General features: G+C 39.7%; 1 protein-coding gene across 1 annotated transcript in view; it reads left to right on the top strand.

Moving 5' to 3' along the window:
• The window catches only part of DGKI (diacylglycerol kinase iota), a 414,447-nt gene that overhangs the window by 341,407 nt on the left and 50,566 nt on the right, over positions 1–22,474 (top strand). Inside the window, 1 exon segment of the mRNA XM_040643960.1 lies at positions 370–495. Within this exon segment, the coding sequence (XP_040499894.1) occupies positions 370–495 (126 nt within the window).

Raw genomic sequence — 22,474 nt, forward strand, 5'->3', positions numbered from 1 at the left:
GAGAAGCAGACTTGCCGCTGAGCAGGGAGCCCAACATGGGGCTCGATCCCAGAACCCTGAGATTATTCCCAGACCCTGAGATCATGACCTGAGCTGAAGGCAGATGCTTAACCGATTGAACCACCCCGGTGCCCCTAAAATTACTTAACCTTCAAGGGCAGTTTTCTCATCTGTAGAAGGCAGAAGCACACAAATAGTTCATGATACTTGAGAAAATTAAATAATAAATGTGAAGAAGTCACTAGTAAATACCCCCCAAAATTTAGTTTCCCATCTGGCACTTAGACAGGAACCCTCTTGAGACCGAGCAGAGTCAGTCGCATGCTGGCTTTGACCACCTTAACGCCTGGTGCCTTGCTTTCCCCCCAGAATGTCCGACTGGTGGAATCCGGCCCTACGGAAACGCATGCTGAGCGACAGCGGGCTGGGAACGATGATAACTCCGCATTATGAGGACTCGGATTTGAGAGATCTCAGCCACTCCCGTGTGCTACAGTAAGAGCGCTCTCTGTTCCTTCCCTGTGCGCCCCTGTGATCGGCGGGAGAGAAGAGCCGGGTACCTCACCAGGGGCCGGGGGTGTCTATTCAGTGGGGCTCCCACTGTCTCCCGTCCCACCCTGTGGTTCCCCATCTTACTCACTCAGCTCACTTTTCCCGGCCCCAAGCTCCTCATGGAGCTTCACTTTCCTTTTCTGTTGCTTCCCAGCCGCACTGAGACCGCGCGTGGGTATCTATAAGTACTTTGAACTTCACCAGTGTCTGCTTTACTGGAATCCAGTGTTTACTGGATGTCCCTGTGTTTGCCGCACCACGAAGACATGCGTGAGAGAGATTGTGAAGAGTTTGGAAGTGACATAGAGCTTTTTCATTTGTGGGAACATTTCCACTTGACAGTGCAATTCTGTTTCGTGTGTCTCCAGTCCTGAGCCTCCGTGCGGTGTAGTTACCTGGTTTTGTTGGCTGAAGTCTGGAGCTGCTCTCAGTCACCCAGTGTCTTTGGGTAAATGATGCATTTGTTCCTAGATCGGACTAGTAGGTGTGTGTTCTGCTGAGGTCTGATCATGGTCAGAAAGGAGGATGAATGCTGGAGTTTTGCAACAGTGTTAGCACTTTTCCCTCTGGGGACTCTTTTCTCCCTGTGATACCTCCTTGAGGTAGCAGATTCTAGGTGCAGTCAGTGGTCATGGATACATTCTTTCACCCCATCTCAGAGGTTACACAAGTTTGTTGCAATTCATAATATGAAGCTGGTGTTCAAGCCTATCCAAGGTCCTAACTGAATGGGGACAATGGCCTTGTTACTGTGCAGTCTTACAATTTTTACAAGATAAAAAGATGAAGAGTCTTAAAAGTCTAGGGTTAACCAAAGAGGCATTGTTTCTAAAGGAAGACCACAGTAATTTTGGTATGATGAAGGGGGGAAAAGTGAGAAATCTGGAGCTAAATACTTGGTTGGTGGGAAGGGTCCGCTCAGATATCCCAGGGGCAAAAAGTGACTTCATTTTAATTGCTCCTCTGTACTACGTCTTATTTTGTTGTATGAAGAGTAGAAAGGAAAACGTGAAATACTGTGGATTTTCCTTTTTAATCAAACCAAGTTAGATTTCGATCACTTACAATTCAGGGTGTTTGTCCATTTCTTTTTTAAATGGAATTGATGCTTGTGAACCACAATGAGTCAGCCACCCATTGATGGCTAAAAATGTGGTCCTCTAGCTATGGGCAGATTTATTTGAAAATTAGAGTTTAGACAGAGAAATAGAAATTACGCCTGGACAAACCAGATGAGTATTGTAGTTGTTCTTACAGACAAGCTATTTCCAAAAAATAGAGAGTGATCTCACTCTGGTTTCCTGTGTCCTGATTTTCTCATATGGAGTATATTACAATACATATCATGATATGTGAAGTGATTGTTTGTAAGGTAGTAAATATTCTTCCCAAATCACAAATAAACATACAACTTTATATAAGAGCCAGGTTCTTAAAACTCTGTATAAAAATCAACTCTTATTCTTCATTTGGGTTATATTATCCTTTCAGAGATTTCTCTAACTTTTTTATTGATCTTCACTTGGCAGCTGTCAGTTGTCCTGGTCACTTTTATTACCTTAGCTCTTATGTGCACTAGGTCAGTTAACTTTTTAAAATTTTTTTCTGTCCAAATCACCTTGAAAACAAAGTAACACTCAAAAAATCCCCCCTGGCCTTTGAGTCTGTCTAGCTGAAACTCTGGACATTGTGGAACAGAGACAAGTCATCCCTCCGACCCCCCAGGTTCTGTCTGAATCCCTGACTCACAGAATACAGGAGCATAATAAAACAGTTGTTTTCAATCACTAAAATAAAGTGTTTCAATCACTAAAAATAAGTGTTTTCAATCACTAAAAATAAGTAAGTACTGTACCCTACCTCAAGTTATCTATTAATTCCTTAATTTTTTTATTATTATTACTGTGTCCATTAATTCCTTAGAAAGAACAGCTCTTTATTTCCCTCAGAGATCATCTCTGATGCAAAGAGGTACAATTACAGTTATAGAATAATTCAGTTATGTAATACATAGATATTATATACCGTGCTAGTAAGAGCTAATATTGACAGATTGTCTCCTACTTGCTTTGTGCCATCGCTAAATTATCTTTAATTCTTTTAACAACTTTTAAATCTTGCTGTTGCTTGACAGATGAGTAAACTTACAGAGTTTAAAATATTCATCGTGGATCACACAAGATAGCAAGAGTGGGAATTGTGGTTTGAGTCAGGTTGGCTTGACTTCTGACTTCATGCTTTTTCTGACCATACTGCACTACCTTCCGGAAGGGCTGGTACAAAGGCATGGTGCCCACAGCCCCGTGGCCCAAGAAAGGTTTACTTTGGCTTCTATTTCTTTTAGTATTTTTAAAGTGTCTGGGGAATCTTTAAAAAGAGATTGAAATTTTTAAAAAGGTAGACTTTGATTTAATAAATTATTAAATATATATTTAATTTGCCCCAATCTAAATAAGTACAAAAATTATTTGAAAGGTCAAGTGTTTTGTTTCTTATGATTCCACATGTGAACAAAGGGGGGAGAGACGCAAACAGTATAGAATTTCCTGAAAAAGTTTAAAGTAGAGCTACCCTGTGACCCAGCAATTGCCCTACTTAGTATTTATCCAAAGGATGCAAATGTAGTGATTCAAAGGAGCACAGGCAAACCCTAATGTTTATAGCAGCCATGTCCACAATAGTCAAAACATGGAAAGAGCCCAGATGTCTATAGATAGATGAATGGATAAAGATGTGGTGTGTATATACAATGGAATATTACTCAACCATCAGAAAAATGAAATCTTGCCATTTACAGTGATGTGGATGGAACTAGAGGGTATTATGCTAAGCGGAATGAGTCAGAGGAGGACACACACCATGTGATTTCACTCATATGTGGAATTTAAGAAACTAAACAGAAGAACATAGGGGAAGGGAAGGAAAAATAAAATAAGAGGAAAACAGAGAGGGAGGCAAATCATAAGAAACTCTTAACTATAGGGAACAAACTGAGGGTTGCTGGAGGGAGGAGGGTGGGGGATGGGGTAACTGGGTGATGGGCATTAAGGAGGGCACGTGATGTACTGAGCCCTGGGTGTCATATGGAACTGATGAATCACTGAATTCTACCCCTGAAACTAATAATACAATATATGTTAAGTAAATCGAATTTAAATATATTTTTTTAAAGAGGCAAATCAAGAAACAGACTCCTAAGTATAGAGAACAAACTGATGGTTACCAGAAGGGAGGTGGGTGGAGGGATGGGTGAAACAGGTGATGGGGATTAAGGAGGGCACCTGTGATGAGCACCAGGTGTTGTATGGAAGTGTTGAATCCCTATATCGTACACCTGAAGCTAATATTACATGTATGGTAACTAACTGGAATTTAAATAAAAACTGTAAAAAAATTATATGAAGGGTACTCATGGGCCAAACACCCTGAAATCGTATGTTGTTTTATGTTACTATCTGCATTAGGTCTTTCTTTCAGTCCATAAACAACATACAGTAACATACAAATATGTATTGCTTTATGGACTTTTTTGTTTGTATTATCTTTCTACTTTTCATTACCTGTGTTGAACAATGCCTACACTTTTCAGAATTGCCATTTCATTCACTGGTCGTATTTTTAAAATGTATTCATATTGATACATGTAGTTTTTAATTAACTCTAATTGGTATAGAATATTGCATCATTAATACTCTGTAACTTATTTCTCCATTTTGATAGTGGTTTCTAATATTTTATTATTTCAAAAATGCAGTGAATACCCTGTGGCATGGGTCCTGTGTTGCAGGGTGCATGTGCAGTTTCAACTTGGCTTGATAGTCCCAGCAGGAATATGAAAAATAAGTATGCCAAAAAAAAAAAAGGCGTGAAGAATTATTGTAACATTTTAGGTACAACTAGCATCTGCTGCTTTCAGCTTTAAAGCCCCAGTCAGCTTGGAGATAGGCAAAGTCCAAGTTTAACATCATGTTCGCGGTATTAAATAACCTCCTATATAAAAAGATCAAAAGGGAAATTTTAAATTCTTAGAACTGAAAATACTCTTTATCAGAGTCTGCAGAAACCACTAAAGTCTCACAGGATAATTTATGACTCTAAATTCACTTATCAAAGGAAAAATGACTCAGGCAAATGAAACATTCAGTTTGACAAACTGGGAAAAGAATCCCAGAGTAGAAAACAAAGGAACAAGAGGCAGGAATAATAACGACAGAAATCACTGACGAGGAGAATAAAACAAATGATTAACCTAGACTAAAATGTTAAAATACTGATTCTTTAGTAAAAGGTAAGAGACAAAATCCTGAGAAGACTGACTTTAAAAATAGGAAATACAGGAAACAGGAAGGAATGTAACTGCAATGCTTTACGACCTCCTTCTTCCTCCACGGCACCAGGGCTGCCCCTGCTCAAGGTGACTCTCCCCTCCAAACTCCAAATGACCTAACCCCTCGCAGTATCCTGAGTTGTCTCCTTGTTTTAACTTTTGTTTCTAAGATCCATCACCCTCCCTTCTACTTCAGGGAGAGTAAGATGGAATGAACAAATAGGATGAATTTGATTTCTAGTATTAGTGGAACTGGTTACCTTTACATTGTAACTCCATTTAGAAACATTATAACTTTATAAAGAAGGTATAGATAGTCCCATTATACACAGGTCCTCTAGGAGAGAGTATCATTCCAAAGAAGGAAGTACAAGACAAATAGGGTCTTCAAAACCTGTGAACACAGTAAAAAACAATCTTTAAGAACCAATTTTGAGATAAATTGGTGAGAGGTGGTTGGCTCGCATTATTGCTGCTAGAACCATAATGAATTTGTCTTTAGGTTCAAAAAATGTTTTCAGTGTCTAAGAAAGTTCTACTTAAAATAATATTCTGGAAACATGTTTGCTCTTATCATTAATTATACCACCAAAAGTAGTGACAAGGCTGTATTTCATTTTTGCAGATTTGTAAGGAAGGAATTAACTGAAATTTTAGCAAACAGAATCTCAGTCCTAAGGCAGACTTTTCTCAACTTTAGGATCTATGAGATTAAAAAAAAAAAAATAGCACTTGACTGAAAACTCTAGTATATTCTTAAGTTATTTTTTGAGAAGGACAGACTTGAGTTGGATGGGTTAAGGGAAAACAAGTAAAGGGACTGGGAGGTACTTATTTTCTGAAAAAGAATAATCTTTTTTAGGTTTTTGGTTTTGGTTTTGGTTTTGGTTTATGTGAAACCCCCAAAACTGACTAAAAGATGTGCACTTTTTCTTAGTGTCTCCAAATCCTAAATCTGAAAGAAGTAAGATAAAGGTCACACAGGTAAAAATAGAATATCTTGCTGTGGGACTAATACAAGGGGGAAGAGTGTAGAGAACCACCAAAGGCAGACATCCCATCCAGACATCTGTGTCTACGCAGGTGTCTGTTACCTGATCAGCTAAGCAGGGCTAAAGGTTTCTATGATCTACAGTCTCTAAGAGATTATGTTATCAAAAATCAAACTGTAACGTATCTGGTCTGATTATTTTCATTGGGATTCTAAGAAACTGTTTGAGTCACTTAGTCATTCATTTATTGAGTAAATATTGAGCACCTTCTAGGTAGCAACTGTGTATCTAGTGTCTGGATAGATACACACACTCCCATACACCTGGGCACTGAAGATCTAAACTAAACAAGAAATTATTATTGCCTTTGAAGAGCTTACATTCAAAGGGGAAAAATTCCACAAATTAGAGTTCTCTCTGCTAAGTGCAGTAATGGATAGATGCATAAGGTGTTCTGGAAACAAGGATTTGCTGCTTCCTCCAGATTTCACTTTTTTATTTTTATATGAAAAGAATGAGTATTTAAAGAAATAATGAAAACGTTAGCCTCAAAGGAAAGAGGCTTTTTAAGGGCTCCAAGTTTATTTTCTTCCACCTTTATTCATGAGCAGATAAGTATCGGCTTTTCATCATTATGTAACCAGAAATGCTCCCCGAATAATTGAATGTACTCAGTACTCAGTGTAGTATCACTCTACCGGATGTGTGCTTAGGCAGGTTTGTACAACTAGCAAGTTATTTAGGGATATCCGGAATACCTAATAATACTTTAAAAATTGGCTTTTTCAGGTAGCCTAAAATTCCGAACCACCATGTGCAGAAGATAATCCTGAAACCTCCCCCTTCCACAAACTCAGTCACTCTCAGAGTGAGAAGGAGTAAGAGCTTCAGATCCCCCTGTTGTCTTCCAACTATTTCCCTTACCCAATTTCTTCGGGAACATTAGGTGATGGCCTGACTCTAATAAAAAGGGTAATTGTGCTTATTGTCACAACTCCAGGTTCTCACCAGGAGGACAGCCCGTTGGGCAGTGATTGGGTTGTGGAAATAACCTTTGAGAATCACAATCTGATAAGAGGGAGAAAAATAATCTTCTTAGTGGGATGTGGGTTTTGCTGGAATCTGTCTTAGAGATGAAATCAGGGCTGTCTGGATGGAGACATAGTCCCTTGCATCTGTTTCACTAAGATAGTTGGTTCCCATCCTCCTTACCTTTGACTGGTCTAAATCTTGTTCTCCCTGCCTCATCACTGAAGCTAGAAGAGCTCCAGTTTAGCTGACATACATCTTCCTTTCTTCTTTTTCTCCCTGCCTAACCTCCCTCCAGTTGTTACCCTCCCTATTTAGCCAAGCACACAATATTCTGTTCCTTTGGGTATGTAAAATATTGAATAAGAAATTTTGCTCTATTCTTTTTATAATTGCTCCTGAAACAGTTAGGTATATGGGGGCCCTAAACCTTTCGTCCAATATGGAGTTCCATTTCCAAGTTCAGTTATGGGCAGAGCCAGATTAGAATTCTTTAGGTATCAGATCTCATTTCGACCCACTTTGAAGAAAAATCTCGCTAAGGTAAATAAGCTCTTATATTAAACATCCATTTGATTTAAAATGATGCCAAGGAATTCTGCCCTTCCATTTTTATGAGCTCAAGTTTGGTTGGTGATTACATGAGGAAATATTACTTGAAGGGCTCTCTCTTTTCATTTGTAAAGGATGTGGTGGGCTTACCTACTCACACTTGAGGAACGTGGTGCATGAGGGAAAGTTGATCAGATCATTCTTTAAAGCATATGAGTTCCTTGGAAGGACAAACTATATTGCTCACTCCGCATCCACACCACTTTGCATCATAGCTGGTGTCGCAGGCGTCCAGTAAGGCAGGCTTGTTGGGTGAATGGATGAACGTGGGCTGTTAGAGAGAAGGTACTCTATCAAACCAAAATAGAGATGTCTTTATAATACAGCAGCAGACCCAGTTCTCATCACACACACACACACACACACACACACACACACACACACACAAAGTAACAAAATGATACATTACATGTTAGATATTTTTGTCAGGCTGTGGAATCCATTTTATATTTCAAATTTTAATATAGATCTGTTTGACCCAGGGAATTTACATTAAAATCATAAAGATGCATTGAATTCCCTCAGAGAGAGGTTGCTGTTTTACAAGTGAGAAAGTAGAAGGCAACGATGGCGATATAGAGAATTGCAGGCACGGATATTGAGCACAAAGGTGAGATGGGGACGGGGTGGAGGGAAGGACCCCATCTAGAGCCCTGTGCATTGAGATGCTAGCACGCTCCCCATGTCCGATCTCTGGATTCTTTGGGTTCTATCAGTAAGTTGAGTACTTGAGGAGGTTTAGATGGAGGGAAGAATGTTGGCAAGTGGGAAACCATAAACCATCAACATTTTATGGATGGAAGAGAATTCTGGGATTTCCTAAGGATTTCCAAACCTTTTAAGACAAGACGGAGCCAGAGCGTGAGGAAATACGGGGTCAAGATGTGTAGAAGGAAAGCACTTTTCTTGACTTCCCTTAACAAGCAGGGGGCAGTAGAAGGGCCTCTCAGGAAATTCTCAGTCCTCAACAAAACAAAGATTTCTGTCTCCTTCCAACAACACATTTGGCCTTAGGGCATTAAGGAAAGCTATTCCAAGGTGACAGTCTTTTGTGACAAAAGCACTTACGAGCCATTCTTTTTTTAAAAAAAGATTTTATTTTACTTATTTGACAGAGAGAGACAGCAGCAAGAGAGAGAACACAAGCAGGGGAAGTGGGAGAGGAAGAAGCAGACTCCCAGCGGAGGAGCCTGATGCTGGGCTTGATCCCAGGACCCCAGGATCACACCCTGAGCCGAAGGCAGACACTTAACGACTGAGCCACCCACGAGCCATTCTAAAACTAGGGAAATAACTCCATCTCCCTCTGTGCTCCTTAGTGAGAGAGGTATTGTTAAACCAATAGAGGAATGGGAATTTTTCTTTGTTTTCAGGGACTATACCAGAGATGGAGACCTGAGTGCAAAGGGGACCTCCTCTCATTCCTCTGTCTTGTGGCCCCTGGGAGTATCTGTGTGCTGTGGCTGGCTCCCTACACAGCCCATTTTTGCACAGTTGGTCCTCTCTTTTCTGAACCAGTCCCTGGATCTTCTTTAAGGGCTTGACATTGAAATCTCATCAGTTTGGTTGGTAGAGTAGGGATTCAGGGTGTGTTGAATGGGATCCAAGCTAAAAAAAAAAAAAAAAATGTCGGCACAGGTCTAGTAGGGGATGTTAATCCAACAAAATGATGGCACATCTCTCCTTGATGGCCGACTTTTTCTAATCATCAGGATTAAAATGTAGTTAGTGTGATAAGAATCCTCTCCCAGAGCCTGCTGGGAAAGTGTCCATGCTGTCAGGTAATTGTACAGTTTCTGACCTCTCCTTCCTTTCTAGAAGGATGCGGAATCCAGAGTTGTGTCTTCTGTCGTGTTATTCCCAGAGGTTCCCACGCTGTGGCGTCCTTGTTCCTCAGCACGTGTGCCACGCCCTTGGGCATCCATAGCAGGTGTTGGCAACAGGAGGGAAGGTGGGAGGCAACTTCCCCATAGATGATCACTTCACAAGTAATGGTGCCTGATAAGATCTGAACCAAGTATTTGTTTGTTTAATTTATTTATTTTAGAGAGATACCGGGTACATGCATGAGTGGGGGAGGGGCAGACAGCGAGGGAGAGAGAGAATCTCAAGCAGACTCTGCACTGAGCACAGAGTCCCCCTCAGGGCTTGATCTCACGACGCTGAGATCATGACCTGAGCCAAAATCAAGAGTCAGACGCCTAACCGACTCAGCTACCCAGGTGCCCCTAAATATTTGTTTTTAATTTTAACTATCAGAGTAGAGAGAAGAGGCCATAGTTTTTGCTGAATATGATTTTGGTGCACCTACCTGTGACATGAAATGTTGATGCATGTAAGTCCTCTTTCCCGAGCTCTGGCTGCCCTCAGCCCCTCTCGTTCCTCTGAAGGTCACTGAGGAATCAGTTCAGTTCGGGCTGCCTCTTGCCCCCCTCCTTACCTCCGCAGAGAGGGGCAGAGCACTCAGGCAACACAGGGGAAGAGGTGCTGGGGAGAGCAGGGCAGTCCTGGTGAGCCTCCTGCCCTGCCCTTCCTCTCCTCACCCCATCTGTCCTGCTTCTTCCGAGTACACGGCTCTCAGTGTTCAAGGGTCTATTTCAGGGTCTCAGCGGCCTCCTGTTCACTTACCTCCACAGTACCCTGTCCATCCCTTTGCTTCTTTCTCAGACTGCCAGCCAGGCTCTTATGTTCTCAGTGCATCTGCCTTAGATGAGTAATTTGATTAAATTGATTTAAAGTACGAGTGATAACGTTGAAATCCTTCCAAAAATATTTGCCCATGAATCTCAGGTGGGAGGGATGTTGAGTAGTAATTGCTTGATATGTGCAGGAGTGGGGTGAGGGAGAGAAGGGGTGGGTATAGAGTGTGGATCTTCTCTCATGAACCTCTGGGGACCACTGAGCCCACAGCCCTGAGGAGACCAGCACAAGAAAAAACTTTATAACATGGAGAAACTACTTGCTTGGAATTCAGGGAGTCAGGGACCACGTTTTCCCTTTTCCGAACTTTTCTGGCTCTTGTGCTAATCACCAAGCATAAGAACATCGACAGCATTGCTTTACAGTTTCTCCAGTTCTCTCTTTGATGTTAGTCTCCCTCCATAAACCCCTTAGAGTCTCCTTAAAAGTGGGATAAAATGTTGTAAGTTCTGTATCTCCGACAACTCCCCAAATGGAATTAAGTTTATAGCCCTGCTTGATATTCGCACATGGAATTAATTATTCTCAAAGATAGTGTCTGTGGAGCCCACTTTCACTTCTTGTTCTCAATATCGCTGTGAGGTATGTGTATTAATTTTTCATTTGCTCATAGGGTTCCTTTACTAGTTTGGGTTGTTTGTAATATATTACTTAGAAACTGTCCTGTCCTTGGACACAGAAGCATGGGGAGGAGAGAGACACTTTTCAGATTCTGTTTCCCATGCCAGTGTCTTGACCATGAATTCCCTCTTCTGAGAAGTAGGTGAGGTGGGAGATGTTGATAGGAAAACTTCTGGAATATATCACACTTATCTTCAGGAGAAGTGCCAAAGCGGCTTCCAACTCCACCTCTTTTTTTTTTCTTCCATTTTCTAAAGCTGGATTCAGAAGTCCTTATTTAATAAAAATAAAATTAGTTGTGAGTAAGCCTTTCCCGGTTACCTTGGCCCCCACAAGGTAGATGGCTTATCCTGAATATTGTTATATGTGAGACAGCCTTTCATAGAAGTTTCTTGTGTTAACACTAGATGTGGGACTCAGATGATTTGCCTTCAGATCCCAGAACTTCATTTTCATTTACACTTAAAAAAAAAGTCCACATTCACAAAACACCAGGTCGATCATTTCTCAACGGGAGGCACAATCACAGGAGCTGTTGGCCGGAATTCACTGAACCACTAAGCTTAGAGCCAGTGGCTCTTGCTAACGGAATCTCCCTACTGATACTCCCTCCTGGCTCTCTGCACGTCTATCTCCTTTGGTTCAATTTCAGAATGACATGGCTTTTCTATTTCTTTACTCCCCCCCCCCTTTTTTAAAATTAAGGAGGCAACTATATTTCAAAAGCTGATTTCTAATGTGAAGTATCACATCTTTTGTACCTGCACAGCTGTGCTGTGTCTCATACACAGTTACGTTCATGTCTTCAAAAATGCTAAAACACTTCCCAGGAATGTTCATATTTTAGGTAACAAAAAGTGTGATAGCCAAGTTTTCATGTTGAATGAACTTGGTCAGTGTTGATTTCTTCAATACCATTTCTTTCTTTCTTTTTTTTTATGTTATGTTAGTCACCATATAGTACATCCCTAGTTTTTGATGTAGTGTTCCATGATTCATTACTTGCGTATAACACCCAGTGCACCATGCAATACGTGCCCTCCTTAATACCCATCACTGGCCTAGCCCAATCCCCCACTGCCCTCCCCGCTGAAGCCCTCAGTTTGTTTCCCAGAGTCCATAGTCTTTCATGGTTCATTCCCCTTTCTGTTTACCCCCCACTTCATTCTTCCCTTTCTTCTCCTACCCATCTTCCTATTTCTTGTTCCATAAATGAGTGAAACCATATGATAATCGTCTTTCTCTGCTTGACTTATTTCACTTAGCATAATCTCTTGATCTGTTTCTTCCCTGTGTTTACTGCCCACTTTTGCCCCTTTGTTCTCATCTTTCCCCTTGATTTCAAAAAGCCTTTCCCCTCATTTTGTTGCAGTTCTTAGGCATGAACATTAGGTGGCAGTACAATTTCAAGCTCAAAGGGCCCTTGGGGCTTCCTCCACAGCAAACTGATTGCGGGGGATGGAGAGGAGAAATCGAATTGTTACAAACCAGTGGTAAAACAGTGGTATTTTTTTTAATGCCAATTAAATACAGGAACTTATTAAAAAAAAACCGACCCAGATGTTATTTCAAGTACAGCTCATGTGGGGATCATCAGGTATATATTCGGGTAGGAGACTCTCAAAGAATAAGAAATTAAGAGCCTGAAGGGAATTAGAGGAAATTTACATCAAATGGAGAAATTACCAGACAGCCTTTATTATTTCGGTTCTGGGTCTTATTTCCTTACCTCCACACAAATACACATCTCACTCGCCTTCCTTCAAAATTGCTCTTTCCGCAGCACAACACCCCCCCACCCCCCACCCCCACCCCCCGCCATGTGTGGTGAATGTTACCTTTGAGGCCGTTTGGCATTCCCTGAATGGGTTTGTGACCACTTGAATAGAGAATGTGTTTGTCTCTTTCATCTCAATGCCACTTTGTATGGTCACTGTAGCTTTCATCTCTTTGGCTCCCGTTCTCTTTTACTGTATGTGCTTTGTTCATTGTCTTAAGAGCAATATTCATAATTGGAAGAAAAGCAAACAAAGAGAGGATTGTTTGGTTGATGAAGATTCTCAGTGCTGAGGGATTTCTGGTTCTGTTTTACCTAGTTAGGGATGCTTTGGTGCTAAAGTAATGGTCGTGAAGTTGTCACCAGATCTGTGATCTCACTCTTTCTCCCTCAAGCTCTCAAAATGATGTCATAGGCTGGGCATAACAGTCCTCCAGGCAGTGCACATCCTTGAGGGAATCTCAAGGGAGAAAAGCTATTGTCCCATGATCATCTACAGCCATGCTTTCAAATCACAGTAAATCGTCCCTTGGCTTACTTGAATGAAAATTCTTCGTCTCTCAGCAGTTTCAGGAAATAAATTGAATTTGTGTAGCATCATCACTTCAAGGTAAAACAAAGGAAAAATAAAGCTGGTGTTCCTGCAGCAATGGCGTGGACTCTTGAACTGTGCCTGGAAGGGGAGTCCAGCTGGGAAATCAGTTTCCATTTGGGCTACTTCTCAGGAGTTTGTTAACAGAGAGCAGTACTGGTCCAGGCAGGGAACAGCACCCAACCCGGGGAGCTTTGCCCACACCTGAACGTTCCTGGCCTTCTTCAGGTGGAACAAGAGCACTGATTGGCACATGCTGGGAGGCTATTTTACAGAGAGATTGGGTTCTACCAAAGCATGGGGAAGGTGGATGAGATAAGCCCAGAGAACGTTCAGGGCTTTGGTAAGCAGAAGGAGAGAGAAATAAAAGGAGAATGATGAAAGAGGGAGAGGAAGAACACTCAGAGTTGATATAAATAGCTAGAAACCAGAGACTTCAATTTTCCTCTTCCTGGGTAGGATGGATGGTCACCTTTGTTTATGGAAAGTGGTGTTTTTGCTGTCGTCCTCATTCCTAAAGCTGGAGGGTAAAGCGGAAAGACAGACAGAAAAAGGAACATTGACAAAATACTCGTAGAGTAGCTTTCAGTGTGGGGGCACGGGCTGCTTTCCCCGTGAGGACATCACAGCCCAGCAATGGTTTATTTATTCGTAGTGTGCAGAGTGGTCTGTGGGGTAATAGAGCTTCTAGCTTACCCTATCATTTCTCATTTGTTTTTTATTATGATTCCATGTTAGTCGCCAGGAAATAAAGGGGCCCTGGCTCTTTTGGCCAGGTCTTTGAGTTGGTATGAATATGTCAGAGCTTCCTTCCCCCATCCACATTTAGAGAAATATTCTCTTGCTGAGTGTTTTTAGAATATGGATCTCTGCCTTTGTGCCTATTCAGCCTTGGTTCTTACACCTGTTCTATATGTTTATTCCAAGTTCACCTCTATATGGTAACCCCATCCCTTGGCCCACTCTCCATCAGGTGATGCTAAGAAATGCTAAGTAGAGGGTAAACAGGTTGGGGACACTGGGAAGGAACATTGACATTCATTTGTGAATGATTCTCTCCCAAAAGTAGATGGGTCCCCAATATTCATCCAATCTGTCTTTAAGAAAGACTTCATCTAAACTGGACAGTCTCTTGATCTCCTACCTACCTCCTAGGAAGGAAATGATACAGACATGCTGAGGAAGGGCCAAGTAGGAAAGCCATGGATGGTATTGATTCAAGCCACAAAATGACAAGAGAAGCAGAATATTGTAAAGAGGCTTAAAAAAAGAGAGTCAGGACAGTATTATTCGAATAAAAAGATCTTGCGTTAGGATAAGCTTGCAGGTTTAGAGCATTTCATGCCGGTTGCCAAGAAAATGTGTTCATCTAAAATTTATTGCAAAGCATCATACCACGTCCTACGGGCTGAAGTAGCCATGATGCTCATGATCTCAGTTCCAGGTTTATTGATTAAAACAACAAGACATCACAAGAGGTGTAGTACTTGTTAAAGACTTTGCCTTCATAAATATATCACTCTTTGGCTTTTTGGCTCTTATGTGTGACTTTGCTGATTGAAAACTGGGCATATTTTCCAATGTCTTTAAGCCTTGTAATTGATCTACTTGAAAGATTAGAGGCCTTGAAGGGCAACTTGCTGATGGAAAGCAATCTAATAACTATCTTTGATTTTCTTAGAGATTCCTTGTGTCTTAGTGACTGACAACAGGGTCTGTAAGCTGTGCGGTTCAGTATAGTAGCAACTAGTCAGTGTGTGCCTGGTGTATCATCCCTTCAGGTTCTTAACCGATTTTTTTTTAAAGCTTGTTGTTTTATTTTAAGAAGTCAAGTGATTTTTGTTTTGGGACCCATAATATGTCTGTGCCGATTTCAATAAAAAATAATATTTTAATTGTTACCAGTTAAATTACATAATCCCCCATCTAAAACTAGTGTGTTGTTTTTCCTGGGGGCTTCCCTTATTTTTAAGTTCCTGTGTACATCCCAGTTGGAGAAGTGTCACCTTCATTCAAAAGGAAAGAACGGTATGAATATTCTGCTTAGCATGGTTCACATTGAGAAGAGGACTTTTATCAGCAAATCTTCAAATCAAAATTTATAGAAAAGTAGTTGCAATCCCAGGAAGATAGCCATGGAGTAGGAGGACCCTAGACTTGCCTTGTACCATGAATACAACTGGATAGCTATCAATCATCCTAAATACCCTAGAAATTGACCTGAAGAATGGCAGAATGCACCCCACAATTAAAGGAAGAGAAGAAGCCACATTGAAGAAGATATTAAGTTGGAAACACAGTTTGGGAGATAAATGTGTAGCTCTGGTGGAAAGGAGGGAACCATAGTCGTGGAAAAGGGCGAGAGACAGACTAACAGGGAATGCATGGGGAGAATGAATTTCCATTGCAGTTGGCTTGGTAAGCGAGAAGAGCCAAGTTTCATGAGTTCTTGCAACCAGAAGGGCTTAAAGCCTGAAGTTTTAAAGGTCAGCAAGCTTGGCTGGAATAGAGCCTGGAGGGCATTGTGCTGCTCTTGGGGAAAAGGCAGAGCTAACAGCCTGCAGACATACAGCATGGAAACAACAATCTGAAGAGCACCTACGACACACAATGGGGAGGTTATTCTCTCCTCTTGGAGCATGTACCAGAAGGTCAGGGGTTGTGGGATTGAGCCCCATGTCGGGCTCAGCATGGAATCTGCTTGAGATTCTCTCTCCCTCTGCCTCCTCCTTTGCCCCTCCCCTCAAGTGCTCTCTCTCACTCACTCTCTCTCTCTCAAATAAATAAAATCTTAAAAAAACAAAACAAAACAGGAGATTTAGTTGACTTTCGTAACACAGAGAAACAGGCACAGAGACTTAGATAAAATGAAGAGACAGAGAAATTTATCCCAAATTAAAGAACAGGACAAGGCCATGGCCAGATATCTAAGTGAAATAGATATAAGTAGCATGCCTGATGGAGTATTTTAAGCAATGATCATAGGGTACTCACTGGACTTGAGAAAAGAGTAGAAGATGTGAGTGAGACCCTTAACACAGAGATAAGGAATAACAGAGAAAAAGGGCTCAATAAATGAAATGAGAAACACACTTGATGGAATGAACACCAGGCTGAAGAAGAAGAGGAATGAGTTAATGACCCAGAAGGCAAAGTAATGTTAAGTAATCAAGCTGAACAAAAAATAAAAAGAACTATGCAAAATGAGAATAGCCTAAGGGAACTCAGTGGCTCCCAACAACTGTAATAACATTCATATTATAGGAATTCCAGAAGAAGAGAGAGAAAGGGGACAGAAAATATATTCAAAGACATAGTAGCTGAAAACTTCCCTGGCTGGGGAAGGAAACAGATATCCAGATCCAGGAGGCACAGAGAACTTGCATCAAAACCAATAAAAGAAGATCCACACCAAGACAAATTGTATGGCAAAATATAGTGATAAAAAATTGTAGAGGCAGCAAGACAAAAGAACACAATAACTTACAAGAGAAGACCTATAAGGCTAGCAGGGGATTCTTCAGAAGAAACTTTCTAAGCCAGAAGGGAGTGGCATGATGTATTCAAAGTGCTAAATGGGAGACATCTGCAGCCAAGAATACTCTATCCAGGAAAACTCACTCAGCATAGAAGGAGAGATAAAGAGTTTCCTAGATAAACAAAAAGTAAAGGAGTTCATGACCGCTGAAACACACTAAAAGAAACATTAAAGGGGACTCTTTGAGTGAAAAGGAGAGACCAAAAGTGACAGTATAAGGGTAGGAAACGAAAGCAGTAAAAATGAATATTTCTGAAAAAAAAAAATCAGTCAAGTAACTCACAAAATAAAAGAATGTCAACTGTAACAACACATACCTAAAACATGAGGATGGGAGGAATAAAGAACGTGTTCAGACTTAAACTACCATCAATGTAATATAGACTACTATATGCCGAGGAGGTTATATACAAATGTAATGTAACCATACATCAAAAACCACTAATAAATATGCAAAAAATAAAGACAAAGGAATCCAAATATATTAGTAAAGAAAATCAGCAAAACATGAAAGAAAGACAAGAAAGGATCAGAGAAAATCTTCAGAAACAACCAAATAATAATATGACCATAAATACATAGCTATCAGTAATTACTTGAATGTAAATGAACTAAATGCTCTAATCAAAAGACATAGGGTGACGGGTAGGATAAAAAGAACAACACCATTCTATATGCTGCTTACTAGAGACTCATTTTAAACCTAAAGACACCTGCAGTTTGGAAGTGAGGGGATGCAAAAACATGTATCATGCAAATGGAGGTCAAAGAAAGCTGGAGTAGCAATACTTACATTGGACAAAAAAGACTTTAAAACAAAGACTATAGCAAGAGACAAAGGAGAGCACTATATAATAATAAAGGGAACAATCCAACAAGAAGATATAACAATTATAAATATTTATGCACCCAACATGGGAGCACCCAAATACATAAAAGAGTTAATGACAAACACAAAGGAACTAATTGATGATAATAAAATAATAGTAGGGGACCTAAACACCCCACTTACATCAATGGACAAATCATCTAAACAGAAAATAAACAAGTAAACTATGGCTTTGAAGGACATACTGGACCAGATGGATTTAACAGATATATTCAGAACATTCCATCCTAAAATAATGCACATTCTTTTCAAGTGCACGTGAGTCATTCTTCAGAATAAATCACATATTAGCCTACAAAATAAGCCTCAACAAAGTCAAGAAGATCAGAGTCATACCGTGCAGTTTTTTGGACCACAACACTATGAAACTAGAAGTCAACCACAAGAAAAATTCTGGAAAGACCACAAATACATGAAGGACAAATAACATGCCATTAAACAATGAATTGGTCAACCAGGAAATAAAAGAAGAACTTAAGAAGTACGTGGAAACACATGAAAATGAAACCACAAGGGTCCAAAACTTTTGGGATGTAGCAAAAGCAGTTTTAAGAGGAAAGTTTATAGCAATACAGGCCTGGAATCAAGAAAAATCTCAAACAACCTAACCTTATACCTAAAGGAGGTAGAAGAACAATAAACAAAACCTAAAACCAGCAAGAGGAAGTAAAGATTAGAGCAGAATTAAATGACATAGTAATTAAAAAATACGAATAGTACAGATCAATGAAGCCAGGAGCTGGATCTTTGAAAAACATCAATAAAATGCATAAACCTCTAGCCAGACTTACCAAGAAAAAAAAAAAAGACAAAGGACTCAAATAAATAAAATACATATGTGAGAGGAGAAATAACAACTAAAGCTACAGAAATACTGACAATTATAAGAGAATATTATCAAAATTATATGCCAACAAATTAGACAACCTAGAAGGAATGGATAAATTCCTAGAAACATGTCAACTACCAAAACTGAAACAGGAAGAAATAGAAAATTTGAACAAATCTATCACCAACAAAGAAATTGAATTAGTAATCAAAAAATTCCCAACAAACAAAAGGCCAAGACCAAGATGGCTTCACAGGTGAATTCTAGCAAATATTTAAGGAAGAGTTAATGCCCATTCTTCTCAAAATATTCCAAAAAATAGAAGAGGAAGGAAAACTTCCAAATTCATTCTATGAGGCCAACATTATCCTGGTACCAAAACCAAATAAATCACTAAAAAAGAAAACTACAGGCCAATATCCTTGATGAACATAGATGCAACAGTCCTCAACAAAATACTAGCAAACCCATTCCAACAATATATTTAAAAAATCATTCATCATGATCAAGTAGGATTTATTTCTTGGTTGCAGGGGTGGTTCAGTATTCACAAATCAATCAACATGATACATCACATCAGTAAGAGAAAGGATAAAAACCATCTGATCATTTCAATAGATGTAGAAAAAGCATTTGACAAAGTACAACATCCATTCATGATAAAAGCCCTCAACAAAGTAGGTTTAGAGGGACATACCTCAACATAATAAAGGCCATAGATGAAAAACCCACAGCTAACATCATCCTTAATGGGGAAAAATGGAGAGCTTTTCCACAAAGGCCAGGAACAAAACAAATTTGCCCATTCTCACCACTTTTATTCACCATAGTACTGGAAGTCCTAGCCACAGCAATCAGACAACAGAAAGAAATAAAAGGCACCCAAATTGGCGAGGAAAATTAAAACTTTCACTAGTTGCAAATGACATAATACTATATGTAGAAAACTTGAAACACTCCACCAAAAAAAAAAAAAAAACCTGCTAGAACTGATAGATAAAGTTGAAACACTCCACCAAAAAAAAAAAAAAACCTGCTAGAACTGATAGATAAAGTACAAAATCAATGTACAGAAATCTGTTGTATTTCTATACACCAATAGTCAAGCAACAGAGAAATTAGGAAAACAATCCCAGTTACAGTTGTACCAAAAATAATAAGTTACCTAGGAATAAACCTAACTAAAGAGGTGAAAGACCTGTACTCTGAAAACTATAAGACACTGATGAAAGTAATTGAAGATGACACAAAAAAATGGAAAGATATTCCATGCTCATGGGTTGGAAGAATAAATATTGTTAAAATGTCTATACTGCCCAAAGCAATCTACAGATTTAATGCAATCCCTATGAAAATATCAACAGCATTTTTAACAGAACTAGAACAAACAATTCTAAAATTTGTATGGGACCACAAAAGACCTCCAAAAGCCAAAGCAATCTTGACAAAGAAAAGCAAAGCTCAAAGCACCACAATTCCAGACTTCAAGTTATTTTACAAAGCTGTAGTAATCAACACAGTATGGTACTGGCACAAAAACAATCACATAGATCCAGAATAGAATAGAAAACCCAGAAATAAACCTACAGCTATATGGTCAGTTAATCTTCAACAAAGCAGAAAAGAATATCCAGTGGGAAAAAGACAGTCTCTTCAACAAATGGTGGTGGGAAACTGGACCACTTTCTTAAACCATAAGCAAAAATCAATTCAAAATGGATTAAAGACCTACATGTGAGACCCGAAGCCTTAAAAATCCTAGAAGAGAACACAGGCAGTAACTTCTCTGACATTGGCTGTAGCACCTTTTTTCTAGGTACGTCTCCTAAGGCAAGGGAAACAAAAGCAAAAAAACTATTGGAACTACATCAAAATAAAAAGCTTCTGCACAGCAAAGGAAACAAACTGAAAGGCAACCTATGAAATAGGAGAAGATATTTTGAAATGACATAGCCAATAAAGGTTTCATATGGAAAATACATAAAGAACTTATACAACTCAACACCCCAAAACAAATAAGCTAATTTAAAAATGGGCAGAAGACAAGAGCAGATATTTCTCCAGTGAAAACATCCAGATGGCCAACAGACACATGAAAAGATGGGCAGTGTCACTCACCATCAGGAAATGCAAGTCAAAACCACAACGAGACATCATCTCACATCTGTCAGAATGGCTAATATCAAAAACACAAGAAACAACAGTTGTTGGCGAGGATGTGGAGAAAGAAGGAACCCTCATGCACTGTTGGTGGGAATGCAAACTGGTGCAGCCACTCTGGAAAAAAGTATGGAGGTTCCTCAAAAAGTTAAAAATAGAACTACGATATGATTCAGTACGTGTACTCCTGGGTATTTACCCAAAGAATACAAAAACACTAATTCAGAAGGATATATATACCCCTATGTTTATTGCAACATTATTTACAATAGCCAAACTATGGAAGTGGCCTGAGTGTCCGTTGATAGGTGAAAGGATAAAGAAGGAGTGGTATATCTCTACAATGGACTATTATTCAGCCATAAGAAAGAATGAAATCTTGCTATTTGCAACAACATGGATGGAGCTAGAGAATATTATGCTAAGTGAAATAAGCCAGTCAGAGAAAGACAAATACCATAGGGTTTCACTTGTCTGGAATTTAAGAAATGAGGCAAATGAGGAAAGGGAAAATAAAAGAGAGAGAAAGAGAGACAAATCAAGAAACTGACTCATAACTACAGAGAACAAACTGATGGTTACTGGAGGGGAGGTGGCTGGGGAGGGGGTAAATAGGTGATGGGGATCAATGACTGCACTTGTCATGATGAGCACAGGGTGATGTATGGAATTGTTAAATCACTATATCTGTACACCCGAAACTCTTATAACACTGTAGGTTAATTAACTGGAATTAAAATAAAAACTTAAAAAGCGAAAAAAAAAAATTCACAGAGGAGTAATTCAAACTGAAAAACAGCAAGACATTTCCACAAAGCAGTTACTCAAATGGTTGAATAAATGAATGGCTTGCACCTTAATATATTTTTAGTTATTATGGATCTTTTACCTCCTCTTAATATTCTTTTCCCAGAGCAGTGGTGATACAATAGAAAGAGCCCTCAAGCTGTTTCTATAATTTACTGATTCGAAGACTCTGGACCAACGTTCGCTCTTTTCTTCTGCTGTAGTATTAGGACTTTTCATAATCATTGTATTTCTCCTTTATGTTTCTGCTTACAGAAACATATTCCATCCTTCTTCCTTCTTTCCCCTCTTCCCTTTTTTCCATTTCTAAATTTCGTGGAGGTCTAATAATAGTGTTCACCAGCCCCCTGCCGTTATCTTTTTAGTGTACTCCTACCTTCAGTTTGGTTTGATCCTTACCCCGCTTTCTTCTTGGAGTATTTTCATGTAGATAGCATGCTGGTTCCTTTTTCTTTATCACTCATATTTGTTTTGGAGGAATTCTTTTTGGAACTGTTGGTTTGGAATGGAAAATTAGGGATGGTGGGTTTGTGTGTTTCTGGAAGCTTGACTTTGGGTCTGTTTTCAAATTCTTTTTTAAGAGCACTGTCCTCTGGGGTTTGATTTCTCTTCTGACTAGCAAGACACCTGGCTCAGAGCAGAGGGCTTTCTGCTAGATTTTGTGGTGCACAGTGTAGCTCAGATCTTCTGAGATCAAAATACGCTTTCTCCGTCTCCCTGAAACTTGGCCAAATTTTTCCTGTACTTGGTACCTCTTTTTATACATGGTTTCGGTTTCTGGGTATCTTATAGCTTAGTCAAAGACGATGCTTTCTTTCCTGCTTCTCATTCTCCCCATTACTTTTCATGAATTTCAAAGAGAAGAGCAGAAGCTTTGCAGTAATAGTTTTTTAACTTGTCTTCTGCCTTTATTCTTGCTTTTTTATTCTACTCTGTACAGCCGGCTGCTCAGAAGCACCAGTGAGAATGTATGAGCTCACTGCTTCAGAAACTCGCTTCATTTAGCTTGGAAGGTAAACTACCAGCACTTCGAAATGGCTTTGTCAGGC

The sequence above is a fragment of the Ursus maritimus genome, unplaced genomic scaffold (assembly GCF_017311325.1).
Source record: "Ursus maritimus isolate PB19 unplaced genomic scaffold, ASM1731132v1 scaffold_3, whole genome shotgun sequence".
Classification (NCBI taxonomy): domain Eukaryota; kingdom Metazoa; phylum Chordata; class Mammalia; order Carnivora; family Ursidae; genus Ursus; species Ursus maritimus.